Source organism: Spodoptera frugiperda, chromosome 12, assembly GCF_023101765.2.
Source record: "Spodoptera frugiperda isolate SF20-4 chromosome 12, AGI-APGP_CSIRO_Sfru_2.0, whole genome shotgun sequence".
In the NCBI taxonomy this organism is placed as follows: Eukaryota; Metazoa; Arthropoda; class Insecta; order Lepidoptera; family Noctuidae; genus Spodoptera; species Spodoptera frugiperda.
Window position 1 is genome coordinate 6,788,327 of NC_064223.1, and position 13,267 is coordinate 6,801,593.

At 38.1% G+C, this 13,267-nt stretch overlaps 1 protein-coding gene across 2 annotated transcripts; it reads left to right on the top strand.

The window, feature by feature from the left end:
- Positions 1-319: 319 nt before the first annotated feature.
- Positions 320-8,994, top strand: LOC118262256 (sodium-dependent phosphate transporter 1-A). 2 transcript variants are annotated; one of them, XM_050697240.1, is made up of 10 exons: positions 320-903; positions 1,511-2,115; positions 2,380-2,625; positions 4,661-4,843; positions 5,242-5,397; positions 5,482-5,966; positions 6,138-6,370; positions 6,702-6,887; positions 7,214-7,360; positions 7,536-8,994. In XM_050697240.1, the coding sequence occupies exons 2-10, from the start codon at positions 1,923-1,925 to the stop codon at positions 7,624-7,626; spliced, it is 1,920 nt and encodes a 639-aa protein (XP_050553197.1). In that variant the 5' UTR covers positions 320-903; positions 1,511-1,922; the 3' UTR covers positions 7,627-8,994. The 2 variants fall into 2 exon arrangements, with proteins under 2 accessions (XP_050553197.1, XP_035429343.2); XM_035573450.2 differs by lacking the exon at positions 320-903 and adding an exon at positions 1,069-1,311.
- Positions 8,995-13,267: the final 4,273 nt, after the last annotated feature.

Genomic DNA, 13,267 nt, shown 5'->3' on the forward strand with positions numbered 1-13,267 from the left:
ACTCAGCCAACGAGGCAGGCATCAATAACAAAAATTAGGTTTCTAAAAACTTTTTTCCAGTCTCTGAGTCTGTCTATTTGATTAACCGGCCGGGTACTATAGGTATCCTAACGTACAAAGTAAGTAGGTTAGGTAGGCTATCCACAGGTAACTGGATTGCTACCTGTGGATAGCAATGAAGCATGTGGCAGATGTTTACATTTTGCTTGATATTACTTGTGTCTGATATTGACTTATTACATACCTATCTATATTGACTGCCTCATTGGTTGAGAGCTTACATCCATGATTACCAAGCAAGTTGTCTCGGGTTTGACTCTCGGGTCGTTCAAGAGTTTTGATAGACTATTACTGAAATTTCAAAAGAAATATACGTGTACCTATACAGAAATGGATCGTGGCCTGGGATAACACACAAGATTATTTATTTCTTTAATTATTTAAACAGTGTGATACTTAGATACATTTCACTTCTTAAAATAAATCTAGCCAACCAATTAGGTTAAATTCCCTACATCATAAAATATGTATAGTAAATCTTAATATTGCTTTATTCCTAAACTACTGCGGATACCATGTTCCTTCGCATTATTACGTAAATGCGTACGCAATTTTAACGAGTATGAGGGACCATTGGTTTTATTAAGCCGGTTTCCAATTTGAATACAGTTGGTAACGTTACCTAAGGGCTCTTTTGCTAAGGAACAAACATTTTTATTGTGCTCGAGTCTGAATAGGGGGGTTGGAGTGGGGTGGCTGGTGCCCTGCGCGCATGCTCCATTCAGTCGGCGACCCGGTGCGACCCTCGTCAACTTCAGTCCACACCTGAGGAGCTCAAGGCGATCCCTCGTGTTTCTACACTTCAAGCGATTTTAGGACTATAAAATCCTACACTATTCAAAAGTAAGTGACAATTTTATTTCTCTGTATGGTAATTGATTACGTAATTGATTTGCGAGTGTTAGACTTAATTAGATTTTCATTGATGTGACATGGTGTTTGGTCCATAACGACACGTGTTATACGATAGAGCTCTGACATGAGCTGACACTTTAAAAATATACAGCGATGATGGAAACTAAAGACATGTGACGCAATCTGGTGAAATTAACCATTATACCACCTCCTTATAAAGGGAACTCGTGCAGAATTTGGTGTTTATCTCGTGTCGGTTGCTGGATCTGTGATCGTTATTTTAGCGCGATTTTAATAAATCAAATGGCGTCGAATCGATATCGTGGAAACATGTGGACATCCATTTTGGACGCTCTTAGTTATTTATTATGTGTGGAGAATGGGTTGTATTCTACGGTTAGCATGATAAATTCCTATGTAACTATTCTTATAAGAAATTAAAACTAAAACCCCATAGTTAATTATTGTCATACTTACGTAGTTCCTTCCCTATTTAGGCAGCTATATTTGCGGTATTACTGTGGGATCATTAATAGTAGATAGCAAATATTTTACATGTTTGTCTACTTTCTTAACTTGTGTATTATTTTTACAGAAATGATGAAGCCGAAATTAACAAGCCATCCTCATCTATACGAAAGACTCTTTAAACATCAAACATTGTGACGCACAACCACCACATAAGTTTCGAATTACTTTATTTCTAAATATTTAAAATTTATAACTAGTTTACCAATTGCTTTTAAAGTCGTAACTAATTATTACCTGTAAATCTTTAGCTACTATTTATATGCATATTCTATAGTTATTTTTCTATAAAGGAATGGAAATTCGACTGTTTAAAGATAAGAAAGGATTGTTTTCGACAAGTGTTAAGGAATTAATATAAATATAGAGCCAAGCTTATCGTTAACTATGGTAATATTTGCGTTTGGTTAGGTGCTACAGAAATGTTTTTTTATATGAAAATTTATTAGTGATTCGACAGTTATTGGAAAGGCAAAATAATGGAACCGTTTTCTGATGATTTGCTATGGCTAGTGGTTAGTGGGTTTGTTGTGGCGTTCATACTGGCTTTCGGTATTGGTGCCAACGATGTGGCTAACTCGTTTGGGACCAGCGTCGGCTCCAAGGTGCTCACACTTACGCAGGCTTGCATACTTGCAACTATCTTCGAGATCGCAGGCTCTGTGCTCATAGGTAAGTGAAACCTATCACTTATTTAGTCATAGTGAAAAATACAATCACTGAATCTGAATCACATTAGGTATTTCAGCAAAAAATGTGAGGTTAATCATTGACCTTAATTACCTGGCTTTATGTGGGTCAGTCGTTTCCCAAGAAGTAGTAAATCACCTAGTATTGACCACTAAGCTTATCGTTGTTTTATACTTTTATTTACCTATTCACCCATTTACCTATTTATTATAATTTTATGAGAATCAGCATCTCGTTTCTTTACAGGATATAAGGTATCGGACACAATGCGTAAAGGCATTCTGGACGTGTCGTTATATGCTGATGGGGGTGAGAAGCTGTTAGCTGCGGGATGTCTGTCGGCGCTGATCTCTGGCGCCATCTGGCTGATCGTGGCCACGGCGCTGCGGCTGCCTGTGTCTGGCACGCACTCCATGGTCGGGGCCACTGTGGGCTTCACGCTCACTGCTAAAGGCCCTGTAGGTGTGCGCTGGTCTACACTCGGAGCTATTGGTGAGCAAAAACATATCTTATACGACCACCACTCACCGTCATTGTCCCATATACTTCCCTGAATTACACAGTTGTTCATTAATGTCTCTAAAATTTGATTGTTTCGACTTTCGATGTATGTTTGTATGGTTGCGCTATTGTAGATCCGGGATAAAAGAGTTGCATTGCTTGGAAATGTATAGCTGACACGACACATGTATATGGTTGGAATATGTAGAGTAGTGTGTTGTAGGTATCAGTACTTTTATATACTAAAGTCTACTCAGAAGCACCTAACTACTCATATATCTTATTCGTGTCTATTAAAGTTAATCACCTGGTCATAACAAATTCAGACTTCTTGCCAAAATATATTTACCATATCTGGCTCTGCTTAGTCATAAACAACGAAATCTTAGGTAGACAAGTTTTTTCTAGGCTTTTTTTGGTTATGTTAATTAGTCTCATTGTAATAGGAAGCGAGTACTTGACAAAAACATTGTTATTCGGTTTTTCAACGATGTACTTTAACCTGATGATTTTGGTCATTAAGTTGTAAGCTTAGACAATTCACGTAAATATCGTTTTTATGTAGGTGCCTGCACAGTTTTTTCTGTAATTAACATAGGTAAAGAAACGGAGTTGTGGACTCTCGGCTTTTAGAGCTGCGGACTACCTGGCAGATTTACCGGGGCTTTGGCTATAAAAGCAGGAGTAGGAACGGGGTAGTTTTTAGTCAGTAAGAGTCTGACATTTCCTCTCGCCTCGCCTAAGGCGGGAGAAGTCATTGGATGATTTTCCACTCTTAGAAAAAAAACAAAAAAGATCTGAATATTACGTAGCTAAGCAGACGCATTATATCGGTATCACTTTGTCAGAGTTAAACAAAGGCACGCGCAGAAAGGGAGAGTTATGCAAAGACTTATGAAAATAGAGCGAACCAGCGATCATTTTGATATCTTTAGATTTACGGGCCATTCGGTTGATTATTCATTATTCCTGCTGACGTCTGTTGTTCGTTTTCAGTTCAAGGTCGAAGCTTTTCAAGCGATTTGCGTGCGTAATGTATGTACCTTGGGTCGTATTTTAAATGACAACATCATTATCCTGTATCTGCGTACTTGGTCCGTTATTGACGTAATTACTTAGCTACCCAGCAACCAGTAATTACATTGTAGGAGGAGTTAGGGAATTAAGGAGAACGGTTAATTAATAGAAGATGTGGTCCCTCTTAGGGTAATGTTATACGGTATGTACAAGCTAGTTAGTAGCTACTTAGCTTGGTATACATGAACATAATATTTAATGCAAATATGAGGCACTTAGTTTTCATTATAATGGCAGAACATAGAAATGTTTACTCTCTTTAACCTTGGACTAAATTACGTCCCAACATAAAGTGTATTTGGTATTTAGTCTCTTGTGCGATCAAAGGAAGCGTCTTAGAACCTTGAGAGCTCAAGGTTACGGTCGGAAGTGGTTTACGAACCAAAGAGTTGGTAATGGTATTTACCTATTACATAATTGACGTTTTTGCAGATTCACATGAATCCGTTTTAGTTGTGTGCACAAAATAGATAATATCTGTTTTGTGGTTGTGTGGGTAAAGTTATCAATGTATGTAGGTACATATGTATACCTTTCGTAGCAGTCGTAGCAACCGGTTGTTGTAGCTCTTCGTAGGCACGTTCATTTGTTTTATTGTGTTTGAGTGCTACAATCATTGGAGCGTTTCATCTTCCGATTGAACGTGATTCAATAGGTATCGTATAGGACAAAACTAGTGGGATCTAAGCGTTACGTTGGGAATGACAATGTTAATGTTAAGTTTATTTTTTATGTTCATATAGATATTTGGTTTTGATTTATTTATTTTTTTAAGTTTATACTGCATTTACCGTATTAGGTGTTACCTGTAAAGATAGATGTAATGTTAAGATAAATAAATAAATTAATTAACTAAGTACATATCAGCTGTCTCATATACCGTGTGAAGGCATTATAAGTCTAAAGTTTATTGCTATAAGTATAATATTGATTTGTGTTTTGTCCCCAGTGTTGTCATGGTTCATATCTCCAGCGTTGAGTGGCACGGCGTCCGCCATCCTGTACTGGCTGGTGCGCCGCTTCATCCTCCGGGCGACGCAGCCTGTCAAGTCGGGGCTGACGGCGCTGCCATTCTTCTACGGGGCCACCATGGCCGTCAACGTGCTGAGTGTGGTGCATGATGGGCCTAAGCGTAAGTATACAGTCGTGATCGTTACACTAGGTATACTTTTATCCGGAGCTGCGGACTACCTAGCGGGTTTACCGGGGCTCCGGCTCGAAAAGCAGGAGTAGGAACAGGGTGCATTTTAGTCTGTAAGAGTCTGACACTCCCTCTCGCCTCGCCCAAGGCGGGGGGAGAAGTCATTGGATGATTTTTCTCTCTTCAAAAAGTATACTTATATTCAATTAACTATTTATTTAGAGTAAAATATGTACCGACCTACAAAATTAACGTATACGTACACGTACCTACCACGTACAATGACATAGCCCAAAAGTAAACCATGACACTAGTTCTTTAACTTGTATGTAATTGACTTGTGTTCTATCTACAGTTTATTGATCAGAATGCCTTTCAATAATTTCCAGTGTTGGCCATGGACAACATCCCGCTGTGGCTGGCGCTAGTGTGCTCCCTCGCGCTGGGGGCCTTAGTGGCGGTGTGTGTGCGCATGTTCCTCGTGCCCTACTACAAACGCCGGCTCGTTGCTCCGCCAGTCAACTTCTCGCTTGGATTATCTAACGGTAAGGGACTATTTCATTTAAACTTTAGTTTCACATTGTGCTAATATATGTGTTAATTCTATGTCCGTGTTTTAATTGTTACAGAAACAACTCCAGCGAACACTCCAACTCACTCAAACAAAAGCAGCATTCCACAACGACCAACGTCCCTGTTATCTGAAGATGGTAAAGTGCTCGAAGCGATCGCAGAAAGTGCTGAGATGGTCACCCTCAGTGACGCCGACAAGACATCAGTTGGCGTGATGAACGCCAGGAACCGAGCACTCCTGGCTACCATGGACGACTGCAGCATCCTGTCCAGAAGTCTCAGTCCACCAAACAAGTCTCGCTTACAACTGATAGACGCAGATCCACAGATTAACACCTTGAAGTACATAGATGAAACGTTGAGTTGTTGCAAAAGTTTGGATTCGGCGCAAATGGCTGGCATGGGCGAGAGTTACGACTCTAGGAACGGTTTCTTGGGCGATTCGTGTGACACGATCGCGCGCGGGGAGTTCGACAGACTGGCGGCAGCTAGGGCAACGCATTGTGTGGAATTTGATACACCACCACCACGGCTTGATAAGGTGAGCAAAGCATTTAAAAGCACAGTACTGTAATATTTGTTACATCTCCTTTGATTGACATGAACACAATACTTAGACAGACGCGTGATGATTTTGTTTGGCATTGCCCAAAGTTTGGTTTCTTAGCTATGACGATGGTTAGTTTTATATTAATTTGATTGATATTTGCAGGGTCCGGACGGCGGCAGCGCGTGGAGCATCGAGCGGTGCGCGGGCGTGGAGGCGGTGAGCGCGCGCGCGGCGGGCATCACTCCCAACTCGAGCGCGGCGCCGCTGCTGCGCGCCGTGTCCCCGCCGCCCGCGCCGCCGCCGCCCCCGCCGCCCGACGCGCTGCGACTCTTCTCCTTCCTCCAGGTCCTCACTGCCACCTTTGGAGCATTTGCACACGGTGGCAATGATGTAAGGTAAACATCTCCCTACAATTCGTTTTATGAAATTAACTAGCTACTCCCGCGCGGTTTCACCCGCTCTGCTTGGCTCCTATTGATCATAGCGTGATGTTTTATAGCCTATAACCTTCCTCGATAAATGCACTATTCAACACAAAAAGAATTATTCAAATCGGACCAGTAGTTGTAGTTCTGGAGATTAGCGCGTTCAAACGAACAAACAAACAAACAATCAAACAAATAAACTCTTCAACTTTATAATATTAGTATAGAAGTATAGATATTACGAAATTTATATTTTAAAAATATTAATGAAGAAACAAATAACATGAGTTTTGTCCCGCAGTAATGCAATTGGACCTCTGGTGGCTCTGTGGCTGTTATACTCCGAGGGAGGAGCTCACTCTCGGGCGGAGACTCCTCTGGCCATCCTGGTGTTTGGCGGTGTCGGCATCGCGCTGGGACTCTGGCTATGGGGCCGTCGTGTCATCCGTACTGTTGGCGAAGATCTAACTAGCATTACACCTGATACGTAAGTCTGCACTATGTTTTATTATGTAAAGTATTTGTAGAATGTATAGTAAGGAAAGTGTTTCAACTTACATTTAGGTATACCCTAGATGACAGTGATCCTGTGGCCGTTATCTATATCTACGTCTTAGCTGCGGACTACTTAGCGGATTTACCATAGCTCCGGCTCGACAAGCACGAGTAGGAACAGGGTGGTTTTTAGTAAGTAAGAGTCTGACACTCCCTCTCCCCTAGCCCTGGCGAGAGAAGTGGTTGGATGATGTTCCCCCTTAAAAAAGGTGTCGTACGTCTGTAAACTGTTTGTTTAAATAATATTCATTTTCCCAGTGGTTTCACCATTGAGCTGGGCGCCGCTCTGACTGTCCTGGTGGCCAGCAAGGCTGGGCTACCAGTTTCCACAACTCATTGCAAAGTTGGCTCGGTCGTCTGCATCGGATATTTCTCCGACAAACCTGTTGATTGGAGTTTGTTTCGGTATGTATAGGTGACCTACCTAAATAATGATTTGTAATTGACGAGAGTAAGTTACATGCCGCTTATATTAAGGCTGTATATTCCAAAAAGTGATCACATATCGCGCATTCGTGTTCGAGGTTTTCTTGAAATGTTTAATAACATTATTATATTTCAACCTTGACTGTGATTCCAGGAACATAATATTCGCGTGGGTGGTGACTGTCCCTGCGGTGGCCGCCATTGCGGCGCTCGCCATGCTGGCCCTAGAAACATTCGTCGTATAGATTACTTTGTTCCAACATCGAGGCGTATACTTAGATATTATAGTAATCAATTCCTAGTTTCCTTCTTTGATGGGCCATTGTTCAGCGTAATGTTGTAGTCACTTCAGCGAGACTCGAACTTTTATTTCTCAAAAACGTTGTTATTTTCGTTAATGAATTTGTAAACCTGCAAGGACTATTAATTACATAAATGAGCGCAGCCGTTATATACAATGTACGGTCGCTACGATCTAATCTATGTTTGTAGATGATACATAGGATGTCGCAAATATTGTTCTTTTTCCTTCTACTACTTACTAACTGAAATGTAATAGTTGTTAGATTAATTCTACATAGTTAGTCCTAGGACCAAAATTCTCGTCAATGCACCTTTTCCGTACCTATACTACAACTTCTACTGATCTTAGTACTCATTAGACGAACTGTGATTAAAAATCTAATTAAAATAAGATATTAAAATATATTACCTAATTGTTACTAAGTTTTACTTCATAGTTACAAGTTGAACTCAATCTGATTGTGTCTTTAAATGAACGGAACTATTTAAATTCTAGGATTCAATATTTATATTCGTTACTTGTAGAACAGACTCAGTATCTTCCTGATTATTACAGATTCTTTAAAGGTCTTACTGTATTGGAAAAGGAATTGCTGAAATACATATTTATTTTGAGTCCATTTTATGTCAAAGAGTACCTAAATTGGTAGTTATTAGCTACACATAATGTAGTTTGTACTAAATAAAAAATTGAAGAAACTGGAATTCGCTGTATCGTGAATTTTGATAACGTTTATCACGCGTAGGTACCTGATTATACATTGATATTGTACGGAAACGCCTTCGGAGCGCAAGTGCTAGTCTTATTTACTGCATGCTAGCTATGATTGTACCAGTTGCACTGGCCTACTAATGTTAATGTGTGTGTATTTCACATTCATAGAGGACTGACTATTAGGAGTAGATGAGAGAGGCTTAAAGATAGCCAAGGCAAAGGATAACACTGTTGTATTGATTCATTGTGAAATTATCTTTGTTTAATAATTGCGATAAGTGGGATATTGTATGATGCAATTTCCCTCAAGAGCACTTAAAGTCAATTCTGAAGTGCTGATGTTAGCTCGACGTACTTATTATAGGAGTATCTAAAATCTATGTACTATATCGAACGACTCAATATTTTTCGTCCCTCGTTGTTACCGATGTTTCAAAACTATTTGTTCATAAGAATGTCATACAAGAAAATATACTTAGCGTTATTTATACATTGGCAATGCATCGCGTTTTTTGTAAACAAATAAATGTGTCGTATGGATTTCAAACTACTTAACAATAGGATTATTATTGTTGAATAAACATAGTTGAAAATGTTTTGTTTTATTGAATTACTTTATTTGCAGTAGCTATGAGTGGAAATAAAATCATTTACCGGCTCAATATTGAATGGACTGCGCTAGCGCCTACTCAATGTGAGCAGCATTAGATTTTTATAAAGAACCTCAATGGTGGTGTTCCCTTTTTAACATTTAATTCTAATTACAAAATACCTTAACTGGTTCTTCGAGGGTATATATAAGTGCCCCTCTCAAGACGAGTCAAACGAAGCCACCTTTTCACAAAATACCTCGTCGTAGACTTTGAACCTATTTAACTTGGGATTGGTTTATACCAGATAAGCATTATACTAAGTAAGATAGCTTCGCAGCACGCAATTTCAGCTCGTAGTACGTAGCTCGTAACTCGTAGTGCGTAGCTCGTAACTCGTAGTGCGTAGCTCGTAACTCGTAGTGCGTAGCTCGTAACTCGTAGTGCGTAGCTCGTAACTCGTAGTGCGTAGCTCGTAACTCGTAGTGCGTAGCTCGTAACTCGTAGTGCGTAGCTCGTAACTCGTAGTGCGTAGTTCGTAACTCGTAGTGCGTAGCTCGTAACTCGTAGTGCGTAGCTCGTAACTCGTAGTGCGTAGCTCGTAACTCGTAGTGCGTAGCTCGTAACTCGTAGTGCGTAGCTCGTAGCGCGTAACTCGCAGTGCATAGTTCGCTGCGCTGCAGACTACATACTATGAACTAGGTCCTATACCTAGTTTATAGTATGTAGTCTGCAGCGCGAAGTTGCAGCACGCAGTTCGTAGCTCGTAGCTCGTAGCACGTAGTTCGAAACGCGTACCTAGCTGTGCTACTTCGCAATTAACCTCGTAGGCGCGCAAACAAAGTAGCTTTTAGCTTTCACTGTACGTGATATATACTTTTTTGTTGTTTGTTATAAATCTTTGTAGTAACAAAATGGCCAGGTTACGCGTTTTGTACAAGGTGTAAAGTTTGTATACTTTTCTGTGCGCACGAATCTTTGCTACGCGCTACATTTGTCAAGGATTGTTGCGTATATTTTAAAAAGAAAGATAAAAGTTTGAACGCACTAATTCTCTGGAAACCACAGGTTCGAATTGAAAAATTATCTTCTGGGTAGTCCATTTATTGAGTAACACCATATGCTATAAAATATCACGCTGCCTCGAATAGGAACTAATCAAAGCCAAACGCGACTGGAGCAGATTAACGTTCATAAAATAAGTGCCAGCTGCTCCCGCGGCGCCGCACCACTTGTTACTTGTTTTGATCGATAGCGCAATGTTTTATGGCTGACTAACTCTAAAAGATTGTTTACAATACGAAGCAGTTGTTTCTGAGATTAGAGCGTATGAACAAATAAAATCTTCAGTTTTATAATATTGACACGTTAATTTCATATTTGAAAAATAAATATTAATATGAAAAATATATTAAAGTTCCTTAATAAAAATGTGTAACAGTAATAAATATGTTTAGATGTGCCTATATTCCTAAAATTATGAACACATCCTAATAACTAACTACTTTTGAACCAAACGTAGGTGCGTCTAATAACATGACCGGGGACTGTACAAATCACTACATAGATACATATACATATGCAACTACAAATGCATAATATGTACGCATAAATAAAAGTACTCATATCTATGTAGGTACGTACGTAAGATACATATAAATATTCATCTCTAGTCTATAATTATTTATCTAAATGTTTCTAGATTCTAGATAAAACGGTTTTTCCCCTAGCAGAGACCGAAGAACTTGTTTAGGGTATACAGTATCTACGCTTATACGTACAGAGTAAGGCCAGCCGTACACGGACTGCTTCAAGCAGTTATAACCGACTGCTTGAAGCCGCGACTGCGCGATGAACTATAGCCATTCATTCGCTGCCGTACACACGACTGCTCGAGCAGTCGCGACCGCTTCAAGCCGTCAACAGCTTCAAGCAGTCGACGCCGACCGCTCGAGCAGTCCGTGTACGGCCGCCCTAAAATGTCATCAAAGTCTCTCGTGTATACATATAGATATATAAAAATATAGAAATTATAAAACACGATACTTTGAATAAGCAAAGCAAAAGCTTAAAATACATTAATTCCTTGTTTTAACATTCCCAAAAGGGCAATGTGACCATACTGCTGTGACTAGTACGATATGCATACATGTAGGGGCAACTACCCAATTGCTAGCACTGCACCAAATTATCAGCACTCTGAATAAATCGACCAATTCTAAGGTTTTCACTTACTAATTTGGGTTTCCACACTAATAAATAAATAAATACATGTTTTTGGAATCCTGCTATTGGGAAAATTATACTTTGAGACCTCAAATTGGCGGAAATTGTGTAAACAAACATTTGTGTTCTGCAGTTTCTTCTGTTTTTGCCTATTTCTTGTGATCGTCAGTTAGGACATGTGTTTACATTATATGATATATCATATCTTTTACAAATTTAATATTGAAACTATCGATTTCTCTGATATTTGAGATATTTTTTTATGATAATCTGAAGAGGAGAATTTGAGATTCTGGTGATTAATTGGTAAAATACGTAGTGCTGATAAATGGATCGAATATTTTGTAAATTCTAAATTATCAGCACTGGTGATGATAAATGGAAAAAAGTACATAAATACAAATTTCATATTTTTTAATGTAAATTATGTTTATTTTATGCAAAGAATTAATTTTGTTTTGTAAAAGTAATTTATACCATCAAAATCCAAATGTTAGCATGGTGCTGATAATTGGATCAGAAGCATGCTGATAAATTGGTTTCCCTAGAATTTCATCATCTCTTCTTATTTCTTTTTATTTATTTTTTCTCTTCTTATTTTTTGTTTTATTACCAGTAATATTAGCAGAAGAATTTTGTAGATGGTACCTATGCAAGCTACGACAACTTCTATAACAAATAAACAATGTTATAACTTATAATATTACTGGAGATTGTCTTAGTAGTGCGCAATTTGTATATCTTGATAGTCAATAATATTTACTAACACCAGTCAAATTACAAGACATTTTGATTACTGAAAAAACATCTGAACGAAAAGGTGTTAAAAAAAGAGATTGACTGGGCCATCGTACGTAATCGTGCAATAGACCATCGTAATTCGTTGCCATGAAATAGACTAAACAATTTAATACGAGAAATGTCAACAAAAGTATGTGTATAGGTAGTATTGTGTATTTTATTTAAAACGTAAAATTAATGTATTATTGATATGATAACAATTTAAATTATACCTTTAGACAGAAGGTCTCTTAAGTAGGGACTAATTAAAATAACCGACTTGGTATTACATGGATCTCACATTTTTTTACGGTACATAAACTGATGAGGTGCAGGACTTGGATTTTTTTACAGAATGTTTTTGATGGTATCTCACTTCTTTTTGTAGATTCAATTATTCCATTAAACAATGAAATGTAACTGCATCAATAACTTTGTAATCTCATACATTTATATGGGTTAACAAAGTTATTGGTGTGATGACATTGTAACTATATAAATAACTTTGTAATCCCATACATTTTTATAGGATTACAAAGTTATTGATGCAGTTGATGTATCTTAAAAACTGGACTGAATTTACAAAATATTTGATTTTTCCCTTAATGTAGGTACTAACTACTAATTTTATGCAAAAAATTTAAGCTTCTATGTCTGTTAGAAGTGCCTTATACTTTTGATGATCTGTCAGTCAGTGACAAAATTTCGAAACTTTGACGTGTTATAATTCTTAAAGTAATGAATAAAATTTAATGAAAATTCAAATATACCATTTTTGTACAATGCCTGCTTAGTATCTGAAAATTCAGGCTTCTTGATTTATCCACAACGAAGTTATAGGCGGTCGAAATTGGCCTGAATGGTTTCGAGAAAAGGATGGTACTTCTGTGACGCTTTTTTTTGCTCGACTTATACAGATAAAAGTATTATTAGATTATAAGTAATTATTATGTTACTTACTTACTAACTATATAAAAAATAATTAAAAATAGATTTTAATAATGTAACTAATTTTTTTTAATGCAATTCCTAATAGTGATAGTTAGGTGCTGATAATTGGGTTGCTCTATGCTAGTAATTGGTGGAGATGGTGCCAGTAAATGGTGACAGACCCATTTTTTATTCTTACTTGTCTAAATAATCTTGGATAGAGGTCAATCATGTTTTTCTTTTATTATCGTCTTTCTTATTAAATATTATAACTATTAAAATTTGCCTTAACGGGTAAAAGCCTTTTTTTCACAATAATAAATTGGCTTAAATTAGGACTAA

Coding starts and splice junctions, on each gene's coding strand:
- LOC118262256 (XM_050697240.1), top strand. CDS start 1,923: ATGGAACCGTTTTCTGATGATTTGCTATGGCTAGTGGTTAGTGGGTTT. Junction 2,116..2,379: donor CGCAGGCTCTGTGCTCATAG/GTAAGTGAAACC, acceptor GTTTCTTTACAG/GATATAAGGTATCGGACACA. Junction 5,967..6,137: donor CACCACCACGGCTTGATAAG/GTGAGCAAAGCA, acceptor TGATATTTGCAG/GGTCCGGACGGCGGCAGCGC.